The sequence below is a fragment of the Amaranthus tricolor genome, chromosome 9 (assembly GCF_026212465.1).
Source record: "Amaranthus tricolor cultivar Red isolate AtriRed21 chromosome 9, ASM2621246v1, whole genome shotgun sequence".
Lineage (NCBI taxonomy): Eukaryota > Viridiplantae > Streptophyta > Magnoliopsida > Caryophyllales > Amaranthaceae > Amaranthus > Amaranthus tricolor.
In genome coordinates, this window is record NC_080055.1 from 25,700,296 (window position 1) to 25,724,903 (window position 24,608).

At 33.6% G+C, this 24,608-nt stretch overlaps 2 protein-coding genes across 3 annotated transcripts; one reads left to right on the plus strand and one right to left on the minus strand.

The window, feature by feature from the left end:
- The first annotated feature begins 156 nt into the window (after positions 1 to 156).
- On the plus strand, positions 157 to 5,676 carry LOC130824327 (dihydroceramide fatty acyl 2-hydroxylase FAH1-like). Of its 2 annotated transcripts, none has more exons than XM_057689279.1 (7): positions 157 to 390; positions 1,752 to 1,825; positions 2,058 to 2,150; positions 2,601 to 2,797; positions 2,926 to 3,031; positions 4,495 to 4,641; positions 5,159 to 5,676. In XM_057689279.1, the coding sequence occupies exons 2-7, from the start codon at positions 1,775 to 1,777 to the stop codon at positions 5,276 to 5,278; spliced, it is 714 nt and encodes a 237-aa protein (XP_057545262.1). In that variant the 5' UTR covers positions 157 to 390; positions 1,752 to 1,774; the 3' UTR covers positions 5,279 to 5,676. The 2 variants fall into 2 exon arrangements, with proteins under 2 accessions (XP_057545262.1, XP_057545261.1); XM_057689278.1 differs by having other exon boundaries at positions 157 to 369.
- A 736-nt stretch (positions 5,677 to 6,412) lies between these two features.
- LOC130824326 (ubiquitin carboxyl-terminal hydrolase 5) lies at positions 6,413 to 24,403 on the minus strand. Its single transcript, XM_057689277.1, has 13 exons — positions 24,121 to 24,403; positions 22,888 to 23,136; positions 21,420 to 21,564; positions 21,215 to 21,274; positions 20,931 to 21,026; positions 17,097 to 17,492; positions 13,674 to 13,814; positions 13,433 to 13,603; positions 12,607 to 12,864; positions 12,373 to 12,521; positions 10,739 to 11,299; positions 9,240 to 9,513; positions 6,413 to 6,970 (listed from the first exon to the last, which is right to left on the minus strand). The coding sequence occupies exons 1-13, from the start codon at positions 24,249 to 24,251 to the stop codon at positions 6,836 to 6,838; spliced, it is 2,766 nt and encodes a 921-aa protein (XP_057545260.1). The 5' UTR covers positions 24,252 to 24,403; the 3' UTR covers positions 6,413 to 6,835.
- Positions 24,404 to 24,608: the final 205 nt, after the last annotated feature.

A 24,608-nucleotide genomic window follows, 5' to 3' on the forward strand; every position in this document is an offset into this window, starting at 1 on the left:
ATTTTAAACCGACTCAAAACATATGAATTAAAATAAACACGATGATTCAAATGAACACCCGGACTAAAAAAAATACGATAAATTTGGTGGGACAATAAAATAGTTTTATTATGGTACGCCAGGCTGTATAATAGATACCGTTAATGTATAACGTGCGAATCAGCTGGCGATTAGATTCAACAATTGAGTACGTAATTAACGGTCTTGATTCTCCCATCGTTTTCGCCCATTCATACCTCTCCACAAACTCCTTCCACAGAAATGACGAACATTCAGAGAGAGACATAGATCTTTCTCTCTCTTACTTCCTCATTTTCTCTTTCTAACCTACTAATCTTGGATTCATTCTTCATCTGCTTCACAATTTAGGTTTGATTTTTCGTCATTTAGGTTTGATTTAATTTTGCAGTTTTTTTGCATTATCGCTGGATTATCGATCTGCATTTTGAATGTTGTATTTTTTTTTTTAGTTTTTGTTTCTGTATTTGTTTGAAAATTATGATATTTTTATTGTTTGCGTGATTGATTTTTTTAAGTTGAAGTGTTGGAGTAGGATATTTTAATGATTGTTGGATTTTTTTTAATTTAGTTTAGAATAATGGAAAACAGAAAAGATTTTGAAGCGTTATGGAGTATGATGATGATGAAAGAAAAGTCAAAAAGTATGGAGTACATCACTTTCCTTCGCCTTTTTGAAGGGTGTTTTTATAGATTAGTTTAGATTAGATGTGTTCAGGCCGGGCCGGGCCGGGTCACAAACTAACGGGCAGGGTTGTTCATTTGTCAATTGTCATGAATCATGATTTATATTTTATTTTATTATTATATTATATAACAGAATAGAAGTCGGTTCTTGGAGAGCAAATATTGATATTTTTTTGTTATTTTATTATGGGATTCAATTCTAGGAGAGCAAAGATTGATAGTTTTTGGCTTAAGATTATGGAGTAATAATTTTTAATAAAGTGGTTTATTAAATTAGGTGTATTCATTGTTATAATGTAAATTTGTGTATGATGTTTGTTATCACATAAATTTGCATACATTCAATTGGTAAAGCCTGTGTGGGTAGGAGCTTAGATGAGACCTTCTTAATCGAATACTTGGTCTAAAATTGGCGTAAGAAACATAGATTGATAGTTGGTAGCCTTTTAATATTTGTTACTCTTTGAAGATCATTGTTTGAGTTCTTATAAGTTCGAATGGAAAGGAAATATTTCTGACCTGTAGTGTATGGTATTGAAATTGTTGAACTAGTCTATGACATTGTTGTGAGCTGGTTAAGGTTGTTATTGGTATATGATTAATTATTGGTAAATTGTACTAATTGTTTAAAAAAAGATCCATGGAATGATAAGAAGAAAATATATATTCATGTTCCATACCCAGGCTTGTTCTTCCTGCAATCGGTTTATTTTGTCACTTACGAAAGATTGTTGATTGATCTTATAGTTTAGCGAGTCTTGTATGACCGTTTTACCGTGAAACGGGCCTATACAAATAGCCAAATTAATGCTTTTTTTTTTTAAAAAAAAACAACTAAATAAGTAAGTTAAAAAACAGTTTTTTTGTCCAGTTTTTTAAGTTAATATTGGGCCAACCCAAGTTAGGCCGTCTCACAATGAGACGGTCTCAATAAAGAATTTTAACTTATAGTTTTAAAAGAAGTGAAAGAAAACCAATTGAACTTTTATCTTTAGAAGGGTAGTAGGATTTTCATTGAGTAACAAATATAATGGTTCATTATGTAGCTATATACCAATAGAACACCAGCATGGTTGCGAAGGGATTCACAGTGGATTTAAACAAACCACTTGTTTTTCAGGTATGGTATATTGTTCTCTTTTACTTTTCACAGTTTATTTTAGAATGAGCATTTGATGTGGCTCTTTTCCCCTCTAATTAATTTCTATGCTGCCTATGGCAGTTGAAGAGAAGTTTCATTCTTTTAGTTATGACTTATGAAGCAGTTTGTTTTAATGTCTTTTCCATGTGCTTGCTTAAATTCTTCTGAAAAGATCCTATATATTTCATTGTCTGACTGCTACCTTTTGTAGGTCGGTCACCTTGGGGAGTCTTATCAGGAATGGGTACACCAGCCCATTGTCAGTAAGGAAGGCCCTCGTTTCTTTGAAAGTGACTTTTGGGAGGTATGCTTTCTTAGTGTCTAAGTAATACTTTGGTTTGTTTCCTATGTGATAATAAACAGTGGTCATGGTGACTTTATAATTCTTTGAGGGAAGTTACGTTACACGTTAGTATTTGTGGTAATTGAGGATTCAATTCTGACCCTCTCCCCCCTCAAAGTTTCACTCAATTTGACCCTTAAAAGTGGTGATGGTAGATGGATAGTAATATAGTTCATGAAGAAAAAAAATTTTGGGGGTATACTGGAATTACTATGGATATGGCACGAGAATTTGACAATTTTATGTATTAACTTATTTACATTACTGCCTAATGAAGGAGCATTTGTCAATCGCTAGTGCCCATGCATGCATGTGTCGAGGATTCTAGTCATCAATTTGTTAAGGTCTTTGTCTTTGCACGCTGCACTTTAAAGACCCTCAAATGCATTCATATTTTTGTCTTTGATGCAGAACCTGACCCTCACTGTGTGGTGGGCTATCCCAACAATTTGGCTTCCAGTTGTGTGCTGGTGCATCTCCAAGTCTGTACGGATGGGTCATACGCTTCCGGAGATAGTGATGATGGTGCTATTTGGTATCTTTATTTGGACATTGATTGAATACACTTTACACCGCTTCCTCTTTCACATCAAAACTAAGAGTTATTGGTTAGTTCTATCTCACTTTGAGTCGATTTTTGACTGGTCCTAATTCAAATAATATAACTATTTAAATTTTTTTTCCTTCTATAATTTTGGAACGTATGTTTATACCTCTTAATTGTGAATACTTACAGGGGAAACACTATTCATTATCTTCTTCATGGCTGTCACCATAAGCACCCTATGGACGGCCTGCGTCTTGTTTTTCCTCCCACCGCAACTGCTATTTTATGTTTTCCGGTGAGTTAGATTTTCTATAATGTATGTTACAATAGTGTTATGGAATGTAGATAAAATATTTTCTGAAAGGTTACTCCACTGAGCACGTAAAAATTGTTAGTTACGATGCATTTTTATGGCACGTATTTAAGCAAAGCTCTTAAACTAGAGTACTGGAAATACAGTTTCATATTCATGATGGAATAACATTCATACTTAATAATTGAAGTAAAGGTACACTTAAATTTAGGTCAGGATTAATCATTTGAGCATTTATAGCCTGACAGAAAATATTGGATACCTGTTTCTGAAGGGCTTCTGTTCACTCTGTTGACTTTAGGGTCCCAATATTTTTCTTTTGTCTGTCTTTCAATAATATGGAATATGGTGAAATATGAATTTCATTGCTCAAGTTTGTTTGCTTCATTTTAAGTTTTTTGTTTTTGAAAATGTAAAAGCAGGTTTTGTTTCAGTTTTCATCTTTCTTTAAAGCAATCTCTTCATTGAACATGTATTTTTATTTCAAAGGATTTAAGTTCCTTCTTTAGCTGCCAATAACAAAGCTTGATGATATGTGTTAGGTGAGTCTGCTCAATGTTATTATACGACCACCAAGTGAAAAACTCAGAAATTTAAAAGATATTGGAAGGCTAGAATGACCTACCGTGACTACTACTACTATTGCCACCATTCCCTAAAGCTGTTCAAATTGGGTCCAAATCCGAAATGATCTGTCTACAAAGTGAAATTATATTACATCAAACTGAATTAATGTATTAATTACGTACAAACCCTCTTAAAAGCACCCAACTCAAAATATCAGATTTGAACCTCAACCGAATATCCGATTTATTGTCATGACATTCGTCCCCTTACTTTTATGTGTCACAATCACTTCTAAATTTTCTGTGTTATTGTTGCTGTATTTATCGCTCTTATAACAGTGATAGCACCTGAATGTGAGAGAACATGTAAATATGGAGAAAGAAAAAGATGGAGGATTAAGGAGGAACTAAAACGAAATCTCTAGGGTTTTTCTTATTTCTTTTTAGACCTCTCACCCTTTTTTTAAAAGAAGTGTTCAATTGTGTGGTATATGGTGAGAGTTGCGGGAAGGGCTAGTTGAAATACACACAATAGTGCCAAAGCTTTAAACCCTTAGAAATTTTTTCCGCTATAAGAACCAAAACAAATCTACGTGAGTGATTTTTGGGAACCATGCGTCATAGGTACAAATTACTAAAATGAAACCTAGCAACTCACTTATATGGTTTCACCTTTCCTACTTCAACTTTCTTGAAATACAACTTGTTTTTAGGAATTCAGTATAAGTGGAACACTAATTCGCTATTGTGCTTTAAGTGCTTACGTGCTACTGCTTGCTGAGACTAATAGTTGATCATTATATATTTTTAGTCGATCTTTATATATTTTGTCGTTTAGATGAGTCCTAACTTTGTCTTCTTTTTGTGTTATTCTCCCAGTTTTGGAATTTGGTCAGGATTTTTGCTACACCGTCCACTACTCCTGCTCTTTTTGGAGGTGGGCTATTGGGATATGTGATGTACGACGTGACCCACTACTATTTGCATCATGGACAGCCTTCTAGTGATGTACCAAAGCATTTGAAGGTATGTTTACTTTTATACTTCTACTTCAGAGGATTGTGAATGATTGCTGAAATACTTTTGGCTGGAACTATTCAGTATCAAATGACTAAAATGTTTTTAAGAAGCTAACTTTTTCAGGGAGTAAAATGTCTTGATCACACTGGCATATATTTTTGATCTAGACCTTTTTTGTACCCAAGAGTTGCTTTCTAAATTTGTTTGTCCCTTCAAAATTTTAATCTCATAATAGTGAGTTAGGATGGTTTTTTATGATGGGAGAATGGTGTCAAATTTCTGTAAAGCTAAGTTTGGTGAAGCAGTATGTATTTGCTATGTAGACCGAGATCTAAGCCCTTAGCTGAACCTTCTGTTTTGTGAGTTTCAAAGTGTTGAAAAAATATCCCTAGCTAGAAATGTTAACATTATGTTCCATTTTTCTTTACTACGTTCAGTTGTGGTATTTAAGAAGCAAGCCTAAGATGTTTGAGCTCGACGATTTACGTTATGCATGATGATTTTTTTTTTCTTTTCATTTCAGAGATATCACTTGAATCATCACTTCCGCATTCAAGATAAGGGCTATGGAATCACTTCATCATTGTGGGACAAGGTATTTGGAACACTTCCGCCTCAAAAGTCTGCGAAAGAATGTAAATAAAAGAGTTCCATCATGACCCACAAGCATCATTATTAGCAATCAAACATGATCATCTTTATCATTCATCATCTGATTTAGCATAGGACAGGCAGGAAAAAATTTTGATGCCTTCTGTTCGTGTTTGCGCAAACGAGTGAGGACTGAATAAATCTTTATTATCAATTTATTATTTATTTATTTTATGAAAAAATGTTCATATGCACTGAAATACTCCATGTTGGAAGCTCGTAGGGATCTCCAATCTTGAAATTGATGTAGAGCAAATTAGTTTAGTAAGTAGCCTAGGTCAATTTGTTTGTTAACTGAGAGGTTATATTCAGTTCAGATTTTAGACTAATCATGCTCCTCATTTATTTGTTATTCTTTTGCATTGAATAATGGTTGTTTGGGTTTTTGTATTATTTGGTCCCTCCTTGTTAATATATTGTGATTTTGGAATCAAAGATTAAGAGTGTTTTAACCCATCACATAATATATTTTAAAATTAGCGTAAATAATACAATTTTTTGCTAATTTTTCTATACTAATACCAACTATTAATTAATCATGAATAATACCAATTTAAAGGGGTATTTTCCTAAAATAATACTAACTTTAATTTATTAACTAATATATTAATTTTTTTGTCTTATAATCACCTATAGTTTGACTTTTAACATATTAGGAATGTTCTAGGAAAATACCCCTTTAAGTTGGTATTATTCATGGTTAATCAATAGTTGATATTATTATAGGAAAATTAACAAAAAGTTGTATTATTCACGGTAATTTTTCCTATATTTTAAAGTAAACGATTTGAATTAAAAAGTGTAGCAAATCAAAGTAAACAATTTGAGATTAAAAAAAATGAGAAACAATTTGAGAAGATGACCTCAAACAAGAAATATATATTTTCATAATATGTATGAAATGGGCTATTTATCTTATGTATAAGACGCGTCTTTCAGTGAGATTATCTCATACAACTTGTGATTATAATTGACTGGACTAAAAAATCTTATTTACTCAAACCTCTAATGGAAGATTGAAGAAATACTTGTAATTTGTTTAAATTGAGGGAAGTTAAAGGGAAATGAATTTGGAGGACTATCATTTTCTTTATTTGAATGCCGATTTTGAAAAGAGGGAATTTAGAGGGAATAAGTTATTAATTTTGTTAGAAATTAAATACGAATATGTGCACAAACACATTTACAAATCTAAAATTAGACTCAAAAAATCAAAGAGCTACATAGAATATGAGTCCATATTCCATATAAATATAATTACATGAGCAACAACCTCCTACAAAAGAAATGACTAAGAAATGTTGGCAAAACTACATTTGAAGTGAAGTTAGCTCCAATGACTTGTTACACAAACTAATTCTCTACAAGAATACTAAACCCAATCTTCTATAATATGAGCGAACATTATCTGTAGTGCATGGAATACTCCGAATGTAACACAAGATCTGGAGATACAAAATTATACTATACCAAGTCATCCAAAAAGATATAAACTCGGGTGCACCTTTCAATCTATATGAGGATAAGTTTGTATCATTGGTTCAGATAGTTATTTGCTTTCAGAAGCATAATCCTTTTTCCTACGGTAAAATAGTACATAAGCAGCGTTGGTCTTCACATCTTCTTCACTGACGGATGATATATGGTTATCATCAAAGCTGTACCACCGGTTCTCGTCTAGGAGCTGACAGAATGAACAAATATTAGAATCAAAACTCTTAACAATTTGCATCTTTGCTTCCACATGAGAAGAACAAGAAATGCATTTCCCAGATGGAAAAAGAATTAGACATTAAAGTGCAGAGAGTGGCACCACTTCCTGCCAGATCCATACAAAGAACACCGGCAATTCAGCAGAGATGCTCAGTGAAAGAATACCATAACAACATTCCATGATCCATTACCCCCAATGCCAATAAGTAGCTCTCACGTAGGTGGGGTCAGATGTACGCAATCTTACCCATGTTTAGGATAGTTGATAACAAAGTTATTGTTTTCGATTGGCCCTTGGTAGCAAACGTCACTTCACATAAAAAGGGTAGTAACATTTGTGCTCCGTATACAATTTCTTATGAAGGAGAAGGAAAAAGGGAGAAAAAAGATAAAGAAGTCTAAAGAGATAGCTCAAAAATGTTGCATCAGGATCACAGCTAAAATGTAAGCCTTTTAATACTAGCTAGCTTATCACGGTAAACAAAGAAAGGTTAAGGATTCATGAGAAAGACTTATAATAAAGCTACATCAACTAAATGTGGCACTGCCCTAATAAGTGAAAGAGTGTGTGTAGGGTGGCATCAAGATTGATTTGGATTAATATATGGTTGACTAGCCTCTAGTCAATGATCTGCATGTTGACTTCACGGACAGGATGGAAACAGTGTGTATTTTGATGGTCAAGCAGCAAGCAAAATAGAGAACGATAGGATTAATGGGATGAGTAACGAGTATAGAGCAATAGTAGAACATGATCCAAAGCTGAAACTTCGATAAGGTTTGCGCAGCTATGAGTGAGATATCAAGTACTTGCAACTAAAGGAGGCTTGAGAGCAGAATGCAACGCAAAATTGCAGTGCAGAAGGAATATTGAGCACCTTCAATACTATCGTTGACAATAAAAGAAAAAAGGGAAACAATGGGCATAACATACCCTTGTGAATGTTTAAAATTTTCCACATTTCTCAGTAGGGTGCTATCCCCAATCATCAATCCCATAAATCCAACACCAAACATCCTCGACAACACTTCAACACAAACACCCAGGGCAACTTCATCCCAACGTCCATGCCACTACCAGTCATTAAGGTTGATGAGAACAAGATAAAATGAGTATGGATATGAGGTTTAACTGGCCACTGGGTATATATAAGGATTATAGGGGTACGATTGTTTTTGCTGTTAAAAAAAGTTCATATTTATGAAAATGCCATTAAAGAATTTCAGTACCCTTTTAACCAGATACACCCCCATTTTGAGTTTTCACCGGCTTAAGTGGATTTCACATGATCTTGTGTGCGTGTGCATGTGTGTATGTAGTTGACTTTACATTTGAAATTGACTATGAAACTCTAGAAGGTCCTTTAGGGTCACTAGACTAGCATTGTCATTAGGTTGAGTCGATTGTAAAGATGGAAGTGGGGTGAGAACTGAGAAGGTTGTTGAGCAGTTGCAGTGATGGAACAGTATGAAAGATGTGGACAGTCACAGTAGTTAGTGGCAAGCAGTAGAAATATAGCAGTGTTAACTGTGTTATTGTAAAATCAAGTTCTTGATGCGAGGTGTAAAATGGAATTTAGATAAGAGGTAGGCCGTAGGCATGGTGGACCAGCTGGGAAGACAGACTTCAGGAAGAGTAATAAAAACTAATCTAACAAACAATTTTTAAACTTTCGGAATTTTACTTATACTTCCTTTCTTCCTCTCGGTTGTCTTGATTTCATTCCTTTCCTTGTTAAAGTCAAATGGCACCTTGTATGGATTGGCATCATTAATTTCCTTGTTAAAGCCAAATTCTATACGTACTATGTAGCTTCAACTATGTAATGTTACAAAGTGTTTCGATGACATTATCTTGCTGTTATTAGCTAGACTGAGTCTGTCATCAATCTTTGAACAGGTCCTTTCAAGGATTTAATCTTCTTATTCCATATTTTGTTATCAACAATTGGTCTTAAGTCTTTAGAGAGAATCAACTCTTAAAGATATGATTTAGGATCTGTTTAGAGGCACTAGTCCTGGAAAGCTGTAACTGTAACTGTTTAATAAAGTTCCCTATTCCTTGTCCTTAAAAGAGAGTGTTCGTGTTTGATATTTGATGGCAGCCAGCCGTCTAAAGATTGGGACAAAAACCTCTAATCAGCAATATCTATGCTCAAGTTTCACTAGACTATTTCCATGCAAAAGTTGCTCAAAAACACAAAACCAGCATTGTATCTGAAAAAGGAACTGTAACTCACTTTGATGTGTGCAGTGTAGTGCCCACTACCCATGCCCCCGTAGTGATTGATCAAAGCATAGAGTTCATAAAGCTGGGGATCCAAGCTGTTCTTGTTTGCAATATACTTTGTTAGGTCAAGATCATAAATAGGGAAGTTGACATATGTATCTAATTTGTGCTTGATTGATCTGTTATATGAGAACCGTTTTAGATGGATGACGAGAACTTTTGGAAGCCTCCATAAATCAAGCTTCTTGCTAGCTTGCCGCCGCTCTTCACACTGAGGACATTTCCTGCATAGAGAATGGAAAGATTAGCAAGGTACCATGCTTGTTTCAATAATAAATTTTTACTGCAAGCTTCGAAGATTCTCATGACATCAACTAAAATTCAGATGACACTAGTGTCCAAGTTCCATTGGCAGGTACTCAATGTATGATGGACTTGATTTGGAAAGCCCACAGCAAGACAAAAACTTCAAAAGATACAATTAACTCTAGATGAGAAGCTCAACTATGAAGCCAAACCATTAACAAGCAGATACAAAGCCTCGTTGAAAAAGAAAGAAATTCTTGAAGTACATGGTAACCTTACAATTTCAAGAATTGTATATGTTGGAGATTTTTTGTTTCTGGACTTTCTTTGTTAACTGTGCTTCTTTTTAAATTTTCTATAATCATATTGTACATCAAAAATCAATTATTAATTCAGAACTATTTTGAAATCCATTGAATACTCAACAATACCACCGCCTTAATCCTAAAAGATTGAGGTTGGCTATATGAGTTGACACACTCACGAACATGATTCACTAATCTCATTAGTCATAGCGAATCACAAATCAAAAAAGCGAATTATACTTATTATCTTTTGAACAAGTCATATCTTTCATAACTAGTATCTCCAAATACACAAGTTTGATTTTTCATTCCCCAAGTCAGTGAAATCCCCAAAAACAATACTTATCCAAAAGAAAGAGAAAGTACGCCACACAACCACTAAACCAGTAAGGATTTAATGTCTAGAAAACTTTTGATCCAGTTTCTCCCTATTAATTAATCCCGAGTCCCGACAACAAAGAATATGACCAATTAATATCTTCAATAAGCATATTTGATTGACTGCATTTGTCAAATACCTATGTCTATTATGGCAAAAACTCTATAAGAGCCCTCAAGTGCATTATAATCTTATATATGGCATCAAGTACTTCCTCTGTCCTCAAAAGATTGCAACACTTTCCATTTTAGTCTTTTTTTTAATTTTTGCTAAATTTCTATTTTAGATAATGGTCTCACCACTTTCTTTAATTTCTTTAATTCTCATCCACACATCTTCTCTCATTTTCTCTGACTTTTAATATTATGCACACAATTTAAATGTCTCCGCAATTTTCTTAATATATGTGCAATGTCTTATTGTTGCAATGTCTTAGGGACAACGAAATATTAGATTAATGTACAACAATAAAATATCATGCAGAAAAAAAAATTAAAAGATAAAGGGGAGGAAGCTAACCACATATCTGGTTCAGAGACTAGAGGCTCTTCACGCAGAAAAGCTTCTAGACAGCTATATAAGGACAATGGTTCTGTCCGAGCTTTCTTAGCTGGAAGTCCATTTTTGCAGACTTCAGGCAAATTTTCCAAGTAAGATGTATCATATTTCTCCTGGAGTTCTTTAGACCAATTGATAAACACTAATAGAGATTTTGATGAGGAGGAAATAATGACAGGTTTCTCTTCTCCTACAGATAGGTCAATACATGCATTATTTTCATCTACCAATTGCAGAGGCAATTTCAATAAGCCACAAGTTTTATCATTCTCGCTTTCTGTTGATGTGTAAGATACAGAGATATCTACTTGTCTTCTCGTGTCAGAACATGGATCAGCTGCTAATGATAGGTCATCTGCTGACAAAGCAGTTTTTTCGCTGCGCTTCAACAATGGAAATAGCAGTGTTCGAACCATAGATTGGACATCACCCCTTGTAGTTACATCATCACATGAGATAGGTGAAACTAGTGGGGTTCCATAGGGTTTCCATCCCTTCACAATCTGACCATCAACCGTCTCCCTGAAATAAGAAAAAGTCAATCAGATGAAGCCTAAATTTTTGTGAATGGATTACTTGAGTGACTAGACCATGTTTAACATAAAATGAAATAAGTGCACTTGAAAATGATAAAACATGAACAAATAGATGGTCTGTGGGTCCCTTAATAGTTGATCCTTAGATTGACCAAAGATGTTGGTCACACTGCCGAATAAACAGAACATGAAATCTTAAATGTAGAGGAACGGCTAACACAACATAAATTTCAATTCATGCTGCAAGTCCCTTTTTTAGCTTTTATATTATTGTTTTAATGAGAAAAAAGTACATCAGTATTCATTAGCACCCAGAAATGACTATGAAAGTGAGAACAAGCCCAGGATTATATTCAAGGTTGCCCATTTGCAAATAAGGTGAACTTGTTATTTATGACTGCCCAAAATTAAAATACATGTCCATCAATGGAATCCTAAATGTGGGGCAAAACACATCATGATGGAGGACCACATGAAATGACTTCAACTCATGGCACACACTACATATCCATTCATGGAACACCAAGATGAATCTTTAGGACAGGAAGCAGTCAGGCCAAGCAAGCATGACGAAAGCAAAATCCAGCAGCCACACCCACGCACACTTTATTCATTTGTAAAATTCAGCAGACACATCCACACACACTTTATTCAGTTAGTGAAACATTCGTAAACGACATGCCTTAGCCTAAGCCCCCCATACACTTTATTCATTTGTATAAGGCGCAACCAAGACAGTACTATGGGGAACTTGGTGAAATTAAATTAGTGCAAAGAATGTGGCCAAGTTAGTAATTGTACTGGGGAAGGGAGAAAAAAAAGGGAAATCGAGTGTAGAGTAATAGGCATTCAGATATATGATTGACATTTCATTTATTTAGTTTCAACCAAGCAGATGAATGCAAGGAAAATATGATCAGATTTGATCTTCTTTTCTTATAATTCCATTTTCAATTCCCAGTTAATCCCAAAAAAAGTTCACATATCCCATCCACCAATCTAGTAAGTTGAAAACACAACCAAATGATAACAGTACAGGAGACAGACAAGATAACATACTTGTCTTCAAGACGGTGTATTAACTGAAGAAATATTGTTCCTTTTGCTGGCTGAGGGATCCTGTATGCAGCAAGGTGATCGTCATCTTTTATGCTGGACAATGATGCCATAGGATCTTCAAAAAAACGGTGAATCAAATGATTCTGTATCTGCATTTAACCAAAAGGGACTAGCAATCACAAATGCACTTTGATAAAGGACTCCAACAACAGGTAATGTAAAATAAATTCTAACCTCTGCAAGTAGAAGCTTCTCATTAGGCTTCAATGAACAAGCAGCACCTAGTGCTTGGATCAAATCCCTGCATCGGCCTTGCTTTGGAATAGTCACAGTGCAAACATTTGGCAGCAGACTCCCATCACTGCTGAAGATAGTTACAGTCAAAGGGCGAGTAGCAGTAGACTGGAGGGGTAACGAAAGATACATGAATGGATCAAACGTGACAGAAATTTTGGAACACACAGGGCAAACCAGAGTTGACTTGTATTGACCCTGTAAAGGAAAATGATAAAAGTCAAAACTAGTCAAAATTTTGGAACTCATGAACATAGAAACTTGTATCTAGAAACATCCAACAAGGCAACAATTAGAATAAAAACTTCCACTACAGTTTGTTTTTCCAAATCCCATCTTCATTTGTAGAAATACAAATTGAAGGAAGATGAGGAGTACAGTGCAAAAATGAAGTTTTCATCACGATCACCATAACCTTGGCAGTGTAGTGCTCTCAGTACTGATGTGTTTATTGCAGATTTTGTCATAATTGCCACAGAAAAATTGACTTTTAAGTCTTTTTATGTTTACCAAAACATCAAGAATAAGCAACATATTTTAGTAAATCAATATCGAATTTTGTGAGATTAGTAATAAAATATAGCTGCTCAAATCACCAGCAACATTTTTTAAGGATGTTATGTAAATATTAATACGGTATCCCTCATATACATTAGTATTTGTTTAGAATTTTACAAGAAAGGCTCCTATAATGAATTTTAAAGTCTATATGTTTACCCATACATCAGGAATAAGCAAGCACTACAGCAACAATGCTGAAGCTTACCTGGCAAACATCAACAATAATAGAATCATTACGAGCTTTATGATTTGCCCAGTACTCATCAGCGACTTCTTCATCAGGTCTTCCGTCTGCATCCCTAGATTGAACGTAAGGTTTATCTTTGACACGATTCAAGTCTTCGTGCAAACCATCCAACAAAAATGCCAAGAGTTCCTGGAACCCTCCACTGTTAAGAAGATAACCTCGTACAGAAAACGAAAACTTTTAGACAGAGTGGCTATACCTGTGAATCATGCTGATTATAACCACTGAATTGAGGAGCAAAGCGAGCAAGCTTGGCCTTAAAAGGCCGAGGAGATATTGGTGTTCGTCCAGGGGCCCAAAGTTTTCTAAGTAATTCACCAAATGCAAGAGCCAGTTCTCCCTGGAAACAAAACTTTCAATGAATAACATTCAACAAAAACAAAGGCAAATTGGAGGTCTATGTTATTGTAATAGACTAGATCCATCATTGTTCCAGACTATTAGTTGATAGGCAAAACAGTATCAAAATGGCAAGAATGGTGGTGGTGTAGCTAAAGAGAAAATAGAAACTGATCTTGTATTACTGTAAATCAAAGATTACAATAGATCATAGAAAATGTTAAGATAGGACAAGCATTCAAGAGGCTTGAACTCTCCCAAGAATGAGTATGAACTCAGCATCATCTTCTCTAATCCTCCCAATCTTTATTTATAAAATTTTCTCTAACTAACTCATATGAAAACACCCACTAAACCCAATATATCACTGTTACCTGGAACGCAAAACAGTTTGGGACATGGGATGAGAATGGGTACACGAAACGCTACCTAAGGTGACTCCCCGGAATAATGGGTACGATTAACATTATATTATTAAAACAATTATGTCTAATTAAAATCAAGATCTGAAAATTTGCATTACATGAAAATGTTTGCAAAATGTAAGTACACATCAAAAGTCCTACAAATAAAAAAATAAAAATAAAAAAAATAAAAAAAAAAACTTTTTCTCTTACATGCATCAACTTCTCCACCCTTAAGGCTTAAATTTATTAGTCTGATAGTTGAGTACTCCAACAAAAAGTTTTCGGGATCAACATCCCATTTCCTGTAGGGTCCTTCTGTGTAGCTAGTTGTGAGTCGTGATATCTTATATTCAAATGAATAAAGACTAACTTCCAGCACGAATGGAATTGAGGTGATTCCTTTTAGTGTTGAGAATGTACGAGCATGTAGTCCAAACTCTTTCTGCCGAAGAATTGCTAAGTGGTTGGGATAAGACCTTCAACGCAACTTTTGCAAGTTGCGGAGTTTCTGAACCAAAAGTAGACTATCAAGATATGAGAGACATAATTACGGCATCAACTTTAGTTGTTCCCAAAACTCTTTCTTTACCTTGAAATTTAGCCAGTTGACGACGTAATAATGATTTCTCGTTATCATTTTCTCCAATCTTATTAAAAGTAGCGGAATCTCGATGCATAACTTCCAAGATCACATTTTAGTGCACGTTTAGCAACACCACCATGTGCATCTAGATTGAAATATTTTGAGTCATAATAAAAAGAGTTAAGTGTGAACCCTAAACAATGCATAGGGATATTCATTTTCTCCCATTGATTGACTAATATTTCTAGATCATCAACATGAATACTATTTGACACAAAATCATTGATTTCTCTAATCATGCAATCCATTCTCTCATAAAATTCACCTATTTTTTGCCCTTCCCCACAAGCGATAACATTGTCAATCATCCTATAATAGGTTCAGTATTGGCAAGAATATCATCAACTTCCTCCCAGAAATTTTCAACACTGATAGTGGCAGCAACTTCATTGGCTAAATTTATATTTTTTGTATATCTACTTTTTGACAACTCTTTCCACACCCTAAGTATTATAATAGTGGCAAGAGCTTCCCGACCGTCTGACACTCTTTTTAATAATACATAATGTGATGCAAAGCGAGGATCCACTACTTTTAATAAGATTGGAAAGATGAGAACAAAAGATCATTATTACATCGACAATTGGCTAAATTTCAATGCAATGAAGGAATTTATGGAACAACAGTAGCTAAAGTTGTTGTTATGAATCACTCATATCTCGATGCTCTACTTATGAATCAGAAACTTCATAACTTGTAGAAGTGGTATTGAAGGTCTTATTCCAGCCAATTAGCAGTTCTTCTGCATATATTATTTGAAGCACATACTCGTGTACTCTCAACACGAAAAGGAATCGCCTCGATTTCATTTGTGCTGACAAGTTAGTTTTCATTCATTCGAATAAAAGATTAATATCACGATTCACAACTAGCCACACAGAAGGTTCGTGTAGGAAATGGGATGTTGATCCCGAAAACTCTCTATCAGAGGATTCAACTATTAAATTGATAGATTTAAGCCTTAAGAGTGGAGAAGTTAATACATGTAAGAAAAAAAGTCTTTTTTTATTTTGTAGGACTTTTAATGTATACTTGTATTTACAAGCATTTTCATGTAATGCAACTTTTTAGATCCTGGTTTTAATTAGACATAATTTTTTAAATAAAAAATGTTAATCATACCCATCATTCCGGAGTCACCTTAGGTGGCGTTCCTTGTACCTATTCCCATCCCACGTCCCAAACCATTTTGCGTTCCAAGTAAAATAATCGAGACTAACCATTACTTGGAATATAGAATTCCACAATTGAGACACCATTTAGGCTAAACAAAACCGACGATGTAAATTGTTTTAGGGTATCAAAAAGATATCACAAAACCTTTGATTCACACAAGTGTATATAATTTAAAAATCATCACTAGATTGATACTCAGAATAATTTTTCGTTTATAAACTTCCAAATATAACCATATGCTAGGAAAACTTGAATAGCACCACGCCATGTCCTCATATTACTTACTACAGTACTACCTACACAACACCATATATAGCAAACAATTCAATCTCTAAGAGCACATGGAACAAAGATTTATGATTAGTAAACTATAATGGATCTGTTACTCGCTAATATGAGAAAGATAGAGATTAGGGCTATAAGAGAGTAAAGAGTTAAAAGTAAGGATGAAATTACATAATAAGAATAAGAAATAGGGAAAGAGAAGTTTGAGAGGAAGAATTCATATCATATTCATTTGATAACCTAACCAATTATTACATCATTATATTTATAGCTAAAAAGCCTAACAAACTTGTTGCCATTTGCTAAATTGGTTGCATAATATTCCTTTTCTAGAAGTTTCATTAAAAAACTATTCTACCCCTCTTATCTAGATATTGATTCATCATACAAACAGCTATGAGATTATCACTTCTAACGAGCACAAGCGTCTTGCAAAAAAATAATCATCCTTTACTTTTGCCTTTATTTCGCATCTTCTAGTCAAAAATCAATAACGAAAGAACTTAACTAGACAAAAAGACCTTAAGAAAAATAGTTCATGGAAAGAGAGCTATCAAACTAATGGAGAAAGAAATATGGAACACAATGGCACGAAGAATGAATAGAGAGGAGCAAGTATGATAGCATATGAGCACCATTAATTCATTATTTGATTCAAAGGGATACGCCACCAAAACAATGCATACATCCACGCAATTTGAAGTGGATCTGTATCATAGATGTCAAATTTTTCATTAAAAAAATAAATATAAAGACATATATAGATACTTACAACCATGCCCATTGGATTCTGCCAGTTTATCTCTCCACGATAATCTTCCCGAAAATATCTAGTAAATTCTGGTGTATGAACAAGGCATTGTACAGCACTATTCATAAAGCAAGTATTTCCAAGATTTAGGAGCCCAGTGAGACCAGAAGTAGCACTTCTTGTGGTAACACCACTTGTCTCCTGCACATTATTTGATTCCCTAAGTGGGGAAACCTGATGCTGACCTGGAGAGACCTCTGAATTGCAGTTTTTAGATACACCTTTTGTTGCAGATAAACCTCCAGCAATTGATAAACCTGACTTTGAAGGCTCTAAAAGGAAAGAATTAAATTGGTTTCCCGAAGAATCATTATTGTTCACAGAATTCGTCACATCATTGAGTACCTCCACAAGAATCTGTAACAAGTGAAGGAATAAAGTCACCAACATCAAAAACTAAAACTATTGCTTCTAATAATAAAGAGGGAAACCTGATGTGAATCTGAGTTCACATCATGTTCATTTCCATTAGTTATCCTCTAATTGCTTTCGACACGGGACCACTCAGTTTTTCCTTGCAATATGTGGATTTTAGAAGTTAAAAATTTTTGATTTGGCTATTTTAGCTTAATTCAGTTTAGCTAACTTCTTTTTTAATAAGGAAATCTAGCTAACTTTTAAGCGCATTTAATTAGCTTCAGTTGGGCCAGGAGCAGTTAAAACAGCCCCTGTGAAATCCATGTTAATCCATGTAGCATAGCATGTGTTTTAAGCTAGTGACTAGTTGTTTGAATGATCTAGCAATTACTACAAAAGCAATTTATCAATTTAAGTGCAATCAGAAGAAATTTACTGCACTGTTCTATTAAAATTAGGATTCTTAGCTTGTAATAATATATGGCACATTATATTTGATCTATTTTCGTGAGTCGTGTGCATATATAAGTAAGAAATCACATCAAAACACAAATAAAAAATTTGTGAGATTAAACAAAGTTGAACTCAAATTAAAGACCTTGACTTAAGGTCAAGTTAGTACCTCTTACCTCAAATACAGAAAACAAGTACTTATCTTTTACTTGCAAGTATTCAAATTCAATCCTTCCAAGTTTTGAAAGATTCCATTAGACCAATACAAGTCAAATGAATACATCACAGAATATGACACATAAATAACCAATAATTTGGCACTCTACCAATTTGATCTAGAATACAACGCAGACAAATACATTTAAAGCAGTATAAATACCCAGAACTACAAATCTTAGTAAAACATTACGGTTTATGGCTGACAAGGGTAAGATTTGACCCCAAATGCAACACTGGATCATCATCCTATATCAGCAAATTACTGGTAAGATAAGTTAATGTCTATCTACAACCATATAATATTCCATTATGCTATGTTTGGGAACCATGATTTCATTTGGAAATTTGGAATTAGCTCAAATTTATTGTTTAGCAAATCAAAAATTTTCAAATTTGGATTTGGATCAAATTCCACTATTGTTTTTAAAGTAGTTAAAGTTGAGAATTTGAGAATGACTACCTAAACCTTGTCATTCTCAAATTCTTCATTCATGATTTCATAATTGAAATCCATAATTAGAAATGAAATACTTGTTCCCAAACACTACATTAGAAAAGTCAAATATTGGAAAAATCATAAGCAAAAACTAAAGAAGTGATTTCTCCACATGTCATCTTCTCATAGCTTTTTCCCCGCCTAATTGATATTGGTGATGTGGCAGATTCTATCAATTCAATAAAATATACTAATGAAGAAACGACTTGAGACACGTGTCACACTGTCATTAAAATTTTTCCCGCCTTTTTTCTATTATTGACAAGAAAACTTTTAATATTTGACTCGATATTTAGGGAAACAATTAACTCACCAAAACATGTAATATTTGTTGATTGACTATAACTGTATGTAATGATCTATTAAAATACTATATTTCCTTATACAAAACAAAAAAACATAATATACATGTAAATCTTTATCTTAACGTAGATAATAAATCATCATCATATAATGAATAAGCTAACTATCAATAAAATATACTAATGAAGAAACGACTTGAGACACGTGTCACACTGTCATTAAAAGTTTTCTCGCCTTTTTTCTATTATTGACAAGAAAACTTTTGATATTTGACTCAATATTTAGGGAAACAATTAACTCACCAAAACATGTAATATTTATTGATTGACTATAATTATATGTAATGATATATTAAAACTATATTTCCTTATACAAAACGAAAAAAAATAATATACATGTAAATCTTTATCTTAACGTAGATAATAAATCATCATCATATAATGAATAAGCTAACTATTTGGCTGTTTTTCAACTAAATCCTCCCTCCTATCTATCATAGTTGAAGACCTTTTAAATTTTATTTGTCTCAATTATCATAGTTGAAGACATTTATAATATCATAACAAATATAAAGATTTAATAATTAAGTTTATGTTGTAAATGAATTAATTTTATAAAATAATATCATTATTCATATCAGTAAATATTTATAGCATCCGTGTTTTACACGGGAATCTATCTAGTTTGGTAACTATATTGGTTGATTAATACTAATTGCCTAAACAATATTGTTATTTGTTTTCCTAATAAATATGGCAGACTTTTAAATCTGCAAACTAAAATTAGATAGGTTGATAATAATTGCCTAAAAATATTAATCCATGATAATACATATTCAATATGATATGTAACAATATATTTTAGGTAATTGGAATATTCCTTATCATATAGGGGTAATATGAAAATAACAATAACTCAAAATTTGCAAATAATGTTGATTCAACAACATATACTATAAAAATATACTATAAAGCATATTCCCAAGTCAGAAGTAGAGTATAATAACAATATTTTAATTATATCATGAATGTTCACAATAATCATATATTCCTATTCGATCTAATTTCATATGGTACGTGACAATAATTACCATAAATTAACTGTAAAACAAATTGCAATAATCATAATATGATTAATTGAACTAAACTACTTGCATAATATTAAAAGGAATCACAATCATTACTATAAATCCATATTAAAATTATTGCAATGTAAACATGAAGTATTTTGTAGATATTTTTTAAACATTTTTCTTGGCAAATATATTTTATAAACTTTAATATAAATATAACCTGACTATGACTATAACTAGAGTAACAAATTAAAAATTGTTGTAAATATTTTTTAAACTACACGATAATACAATTTATTTTGCATTTTAAATGATAAATCATTGGAAATTATACATGTAAAATATCCAAAGAACCATGCATGACACAGGCATCTATCTAATAAAATAAAGAAAGAAAATTGACCCACCATCTCACAAAAAAGTTTTAAAAAATGAAGTTCTAGAAAATCGCGTAGAGTAAGTTTTCATTCAAGACTTAAATTATAAGGGGGATATCAGATGTCGAATAAATAACAGTTTGGCCGGCTTCAGTTTCAGTTTGACCAAGTTGTCAGGTTCAGCCGTTTAGTTGGGTTTAAGTAGGTTACTAGTGGGGAATGAAGAAGTTCAAGAAAATCAAGTTGTATTGGCTTTCACTCAACACTTTAATTAATAGGAGATATCAGATGTCAGATAAATAGCAAGTTGGGTTGCTTCAGTTTTAGGTTGAGCATATTATCTGGTTCAGCCATTCTGGTGGCTTCAAGTGGGTTTCTAATGCGGAATAAACTTTCAACTGATCTTTCCATTATAAACTCAAAAATTAAACAATATCAAGACGTCAGCAAGCATGGCATAGATTTTCAAACGAACAACCCTACTTTTGAAGATTCAATGGAAGTTAAAGGAAACTCACCTCTTGATCCATTTGTATGTTTGCATCATCAAGTGTTTTGTCCAAATCCATCGGTAATGCATGTTTCTTCTGCCCATAAAAATCATACATGCGTATCTGAGACAAAACATAAACGGTATCATTACTCATTATCTACGCAAAATACAGGTATACAATAAAAAATCTATGTTACACAAATTGTGGGACAGCACAAATCCTTTTGGTTGCATTTTTTTGAACTTTTCGGGGCAAGGAGGCAGCAAGAAATCAGAAATTCACGGCAGATAAAAAGGTTAAAACATTACTTGCTCTGATTCAAGATCGAAAATTTCGCAAACTCGTCTGCGGAGCTCACTAATAGTTTCCTGCAAATGTCATTGATCAAAAAAGCATTAAATGTATTGCATTATAAGACCTTATATTCTCTGTGCCTCGTTTAGACACGGAGAAAGGTCAGAGCAAAGGAATGAATTCAAAATAGTATAAACATAAATAGTTATAACATAATACCTTTTTGCTTATTCTTATGGTAGTGCGATCACCTTTTGGAGTAAGAAGTAGCTCAAGCCGCAACGGATACACTTCTACAGCTAATTCCGTTTGGCTCAGACCAGAATTGACCACTTTTCTGGCCAATGTTGGCCCCCCTCCATACCTACAAGACAAAGACAGATTAACATCTACAATGACTTGTTCAATATTTTAGACTCAAATTAAGCTAGATTGGAATAATAACATTGTTACTAAAGAAACAAACAGAAACCATTCACGTAAAAGTAAATTTCAAATATTAGTAAACCCTTGTAGCATAACTCAAAGATGAACCGAGCTGAAATCATCACAAATCAAACCCTAAATTGTACCATAACTTTAATTGACCAAAACCACACAATGACTAACCCATTGACACATTTTCCCACCTCTACATTAAATGAACTCGAAACAAATTTCCACATCAACTTGTAATAATTTATAACATGCAAAGCCCACAAATTTATAAGGTGTATAGTTCTATTACATTGGCATTCAATCATAATGCAAAAATAATGTCGCATCATACGATAGGGCCATATCGTAAAGGTTTTCAAATTTACCAAACTGGTATTTCCCACATCGTAAGTGTGTATGAAAAACACTCATTTTTGGCCGTTACAAGCAATATTTCATGGTTTAAGCCGATATTTGGCGGTACAGCAACCGCATCATCACCGATACCTTATCACCGTGTCCATTACCGCAATTGTGACTGTTACCACAGTTTTGCACCATGCATTCAACTATGCAAGAATACAAGGCCAATAAGGTAATGTCAGGGGCCTTGGGCTTACCATCGACATAGCATCACTTAGGGCTTGGAGGTCATCAACATGGAGTAAATGCAATATTTTGCAACAATAAAAAAAAAAAAAAAAAAAACTATAAATCTCTATTTAACATAACCAATCCACTATAATCAATGGGATGAAGAAGAGAGAGCTAATTAAAATACAAAATATTGCTAGACTTGAGGTGTTTGATCAAAGGTAAGCCTAGATGCCCAAATATGTAATTTCTTCACACTCACACCTTGATCATCAAGTTCTATAATATACTTTAATCAACAGCGCTTCGGCTATTTCTCATTGAGTGTCATAATGACATAAACAACAAAGAGTACGACCACAGCGGTACAACATAAATGATAGAATAAGATCACGGAATTACATGCCAAAACAATCTAGCAAATAGAAATCAAAAATGATTGAATCATACGTAAATATATAATGTAACAATATAACTTCATCACCTTGAATAGCTCAAAAGAGGGTGGGGCCCAAGCTAGTTATTACATCCTACCAGAAATTTCAGCGAACGTAGTATAAGCAAGTCAATAGCATGATGTCATGCAACAATAGATGAGATCGGACTAGCTTCCAAAAGCTTTTCTAAGAATGATGTCTCATGAAATGTTTGTTTACATGGACCATTGCAAACTTACCAAGTGTAAAGCTGGTTCCAAACATCCTCGGGCAGCAAGACATAATCACGGCCTTCCACCAAAGTGTCATGAAGCTCAGCAGCACTTTTATCTCTTGATACAGATTCATATATCAGATTTTTATTATCGATAGTTGATGGCCTTTTTGATATACAAGCATCTGCAGTGTCTGCACAGTGCAGAGAAGGTCCCTCACTCCCAACACTCATTTGATCTTGATTGACATAATCAAGCCAGTTTTGCCACCATCTGTGATCAATGAGTCAAAAACAGAACCCCAAACACTAGGAGTAAGATGACAAAATTTTGTGCAAATGTCTAGGTAAAATCAAAATCAAAACTTGCAATGAATGTTTCAAAGTTGCAGGAAAAAATATCCAAAGCAAGTAAGATGCATATAATACACACCACCAGAGAGACATTTTAGACACCGAAGGATGAAAGTTAGGTGGGACAAGTATGATGATCAAGTCGGTTTTGATGGGTGGCCAGAAGTACAATGGATATGGACCTATAGAAAAAGGGACCTAAAGTCAAGAACAATAATAATGCCAAAGCTTTAATCCCAAAAGATTAGAATCAGTTACGTGAACCAATAAATGAATACTAGTGGTCACCCACATGAATTATCCTTCTCCATTTATTTTGATTTTCTAGCATCTCAACTCGTATATCAAAAAAATTCACATCCTCCTCAGCTTATCCATTGCTGCCCTTTAAACCATCTTTGTTCTTCTGCGCCCTCTTTTTATTCCCCAGGTTCCTACTTCTATCTAACTTAACCGTTCACCAATCGCACATGCGACATCTTAAACGATGCTCTTCATCTTATCTTCAATATCTATGATGCGTAAACTTATCTTATGTCTTCCTTTCGAATACTATCCCTAAAACTATGCCCACTCATCCATCTAAGCATCCACATTTTAACAATGTAAATACAAATTGAAAATGTATTTAAAAAGGAAAAAAAAAAAGACGTGTATGAGAAACAAACCAAGCTAACTCTAAATTCAAAGCTTAGTCCAACCAATGATCAAATCACAAAGCAACAATGAGGTACAAAGATTAAGCAACAACACTATTCAATTCAAACCATACTCATGAACCGACCCTAATATCTTCCAGGAATAGCGTTACGCCAAAAAAAATACAGCAATTTTACTAATTTTACCAATCTGAATACAAATTGAAAACCTAGAAACTGAAAATGAAATTGAAAAAGGAAGGAACCTTTGAGTAATGAGATAGAAAGTATCGCCCTCTTTACTTTGAGATTCGGCAGCCAATGAAATGTCTCGTATCTTCAGCCTCTCTTCTTCCGGCGTTAACCCACCATAACTACGACGAGATATATCCGCCATTAAAGACAATCTCAGAAAACTTGTGTTTCTCCGAGAAAAGACTGTTTGAAGTGTTGGGAGTCTTAAACACCCAACTTTATTAACAATTTAACAATGAACAATTAAAAAGGCATTAATATGTAGCCATTTTTTCTTTTTTTTGAACTTCCAATTTCCTCCATAAAAACTCTTTAACTCGATTAATTTTCTAAATCTCACAAATAAATAGTTATTATAGTATGAATTTTTATCTTGATTAATTTTGATTAACAAAAACATATAGAAGACATTAATCCAAATCTAAAATTTCTTAAATATAATTATTAATGTTGTTGTAATTAAGTTTATAGGTATTCATTTGTGTTATCGAGTTTATTT

Coding starts and splice junctions, on each gene's coding strand:
- LOC130824326 (XM_057689277.1), bottom strand. CDS start 24,251: ATGGCGGATATATCTCGTCGTAGTTATGGTGGGTTAACGCCGGAAGAA. Junction 21,565..22,887: donor TGGAACCAGCTTTACACTTG/GTAAGTTTGCAA, acceptor TTTGTCTTGTAG/GTATGGAGGGGGGCCAACAT. Junction 12,865..13,432: donor TTATTGTTGATGTTTGCCAG/GTAAGCTTCAGC, acceptor TTTCCTTTACAG/GGTCAATACAAGTCAACTCT.
- LOC130824327 (XM_057689279.1), top strand. CDS start 1,775: ATGGTTGCGAAGGGATTCACAGTGGATTTAAACAAACCACTTGTTTTT. Junction 1,826..2,057: donor ACAAACCACTTGTTTTTCAG/GTATGGTATATT, acceptor TACCTTTTGTAG/GTCGGTCACCTTGGGGAGTC. Junction 3,032..4,494: donor CTGCTATTTTATGTTTTCCG/GTGAGTTAGATT, acceptor TTATTCTCCCAG/TTTTGGAATTTGGTCAGGAT.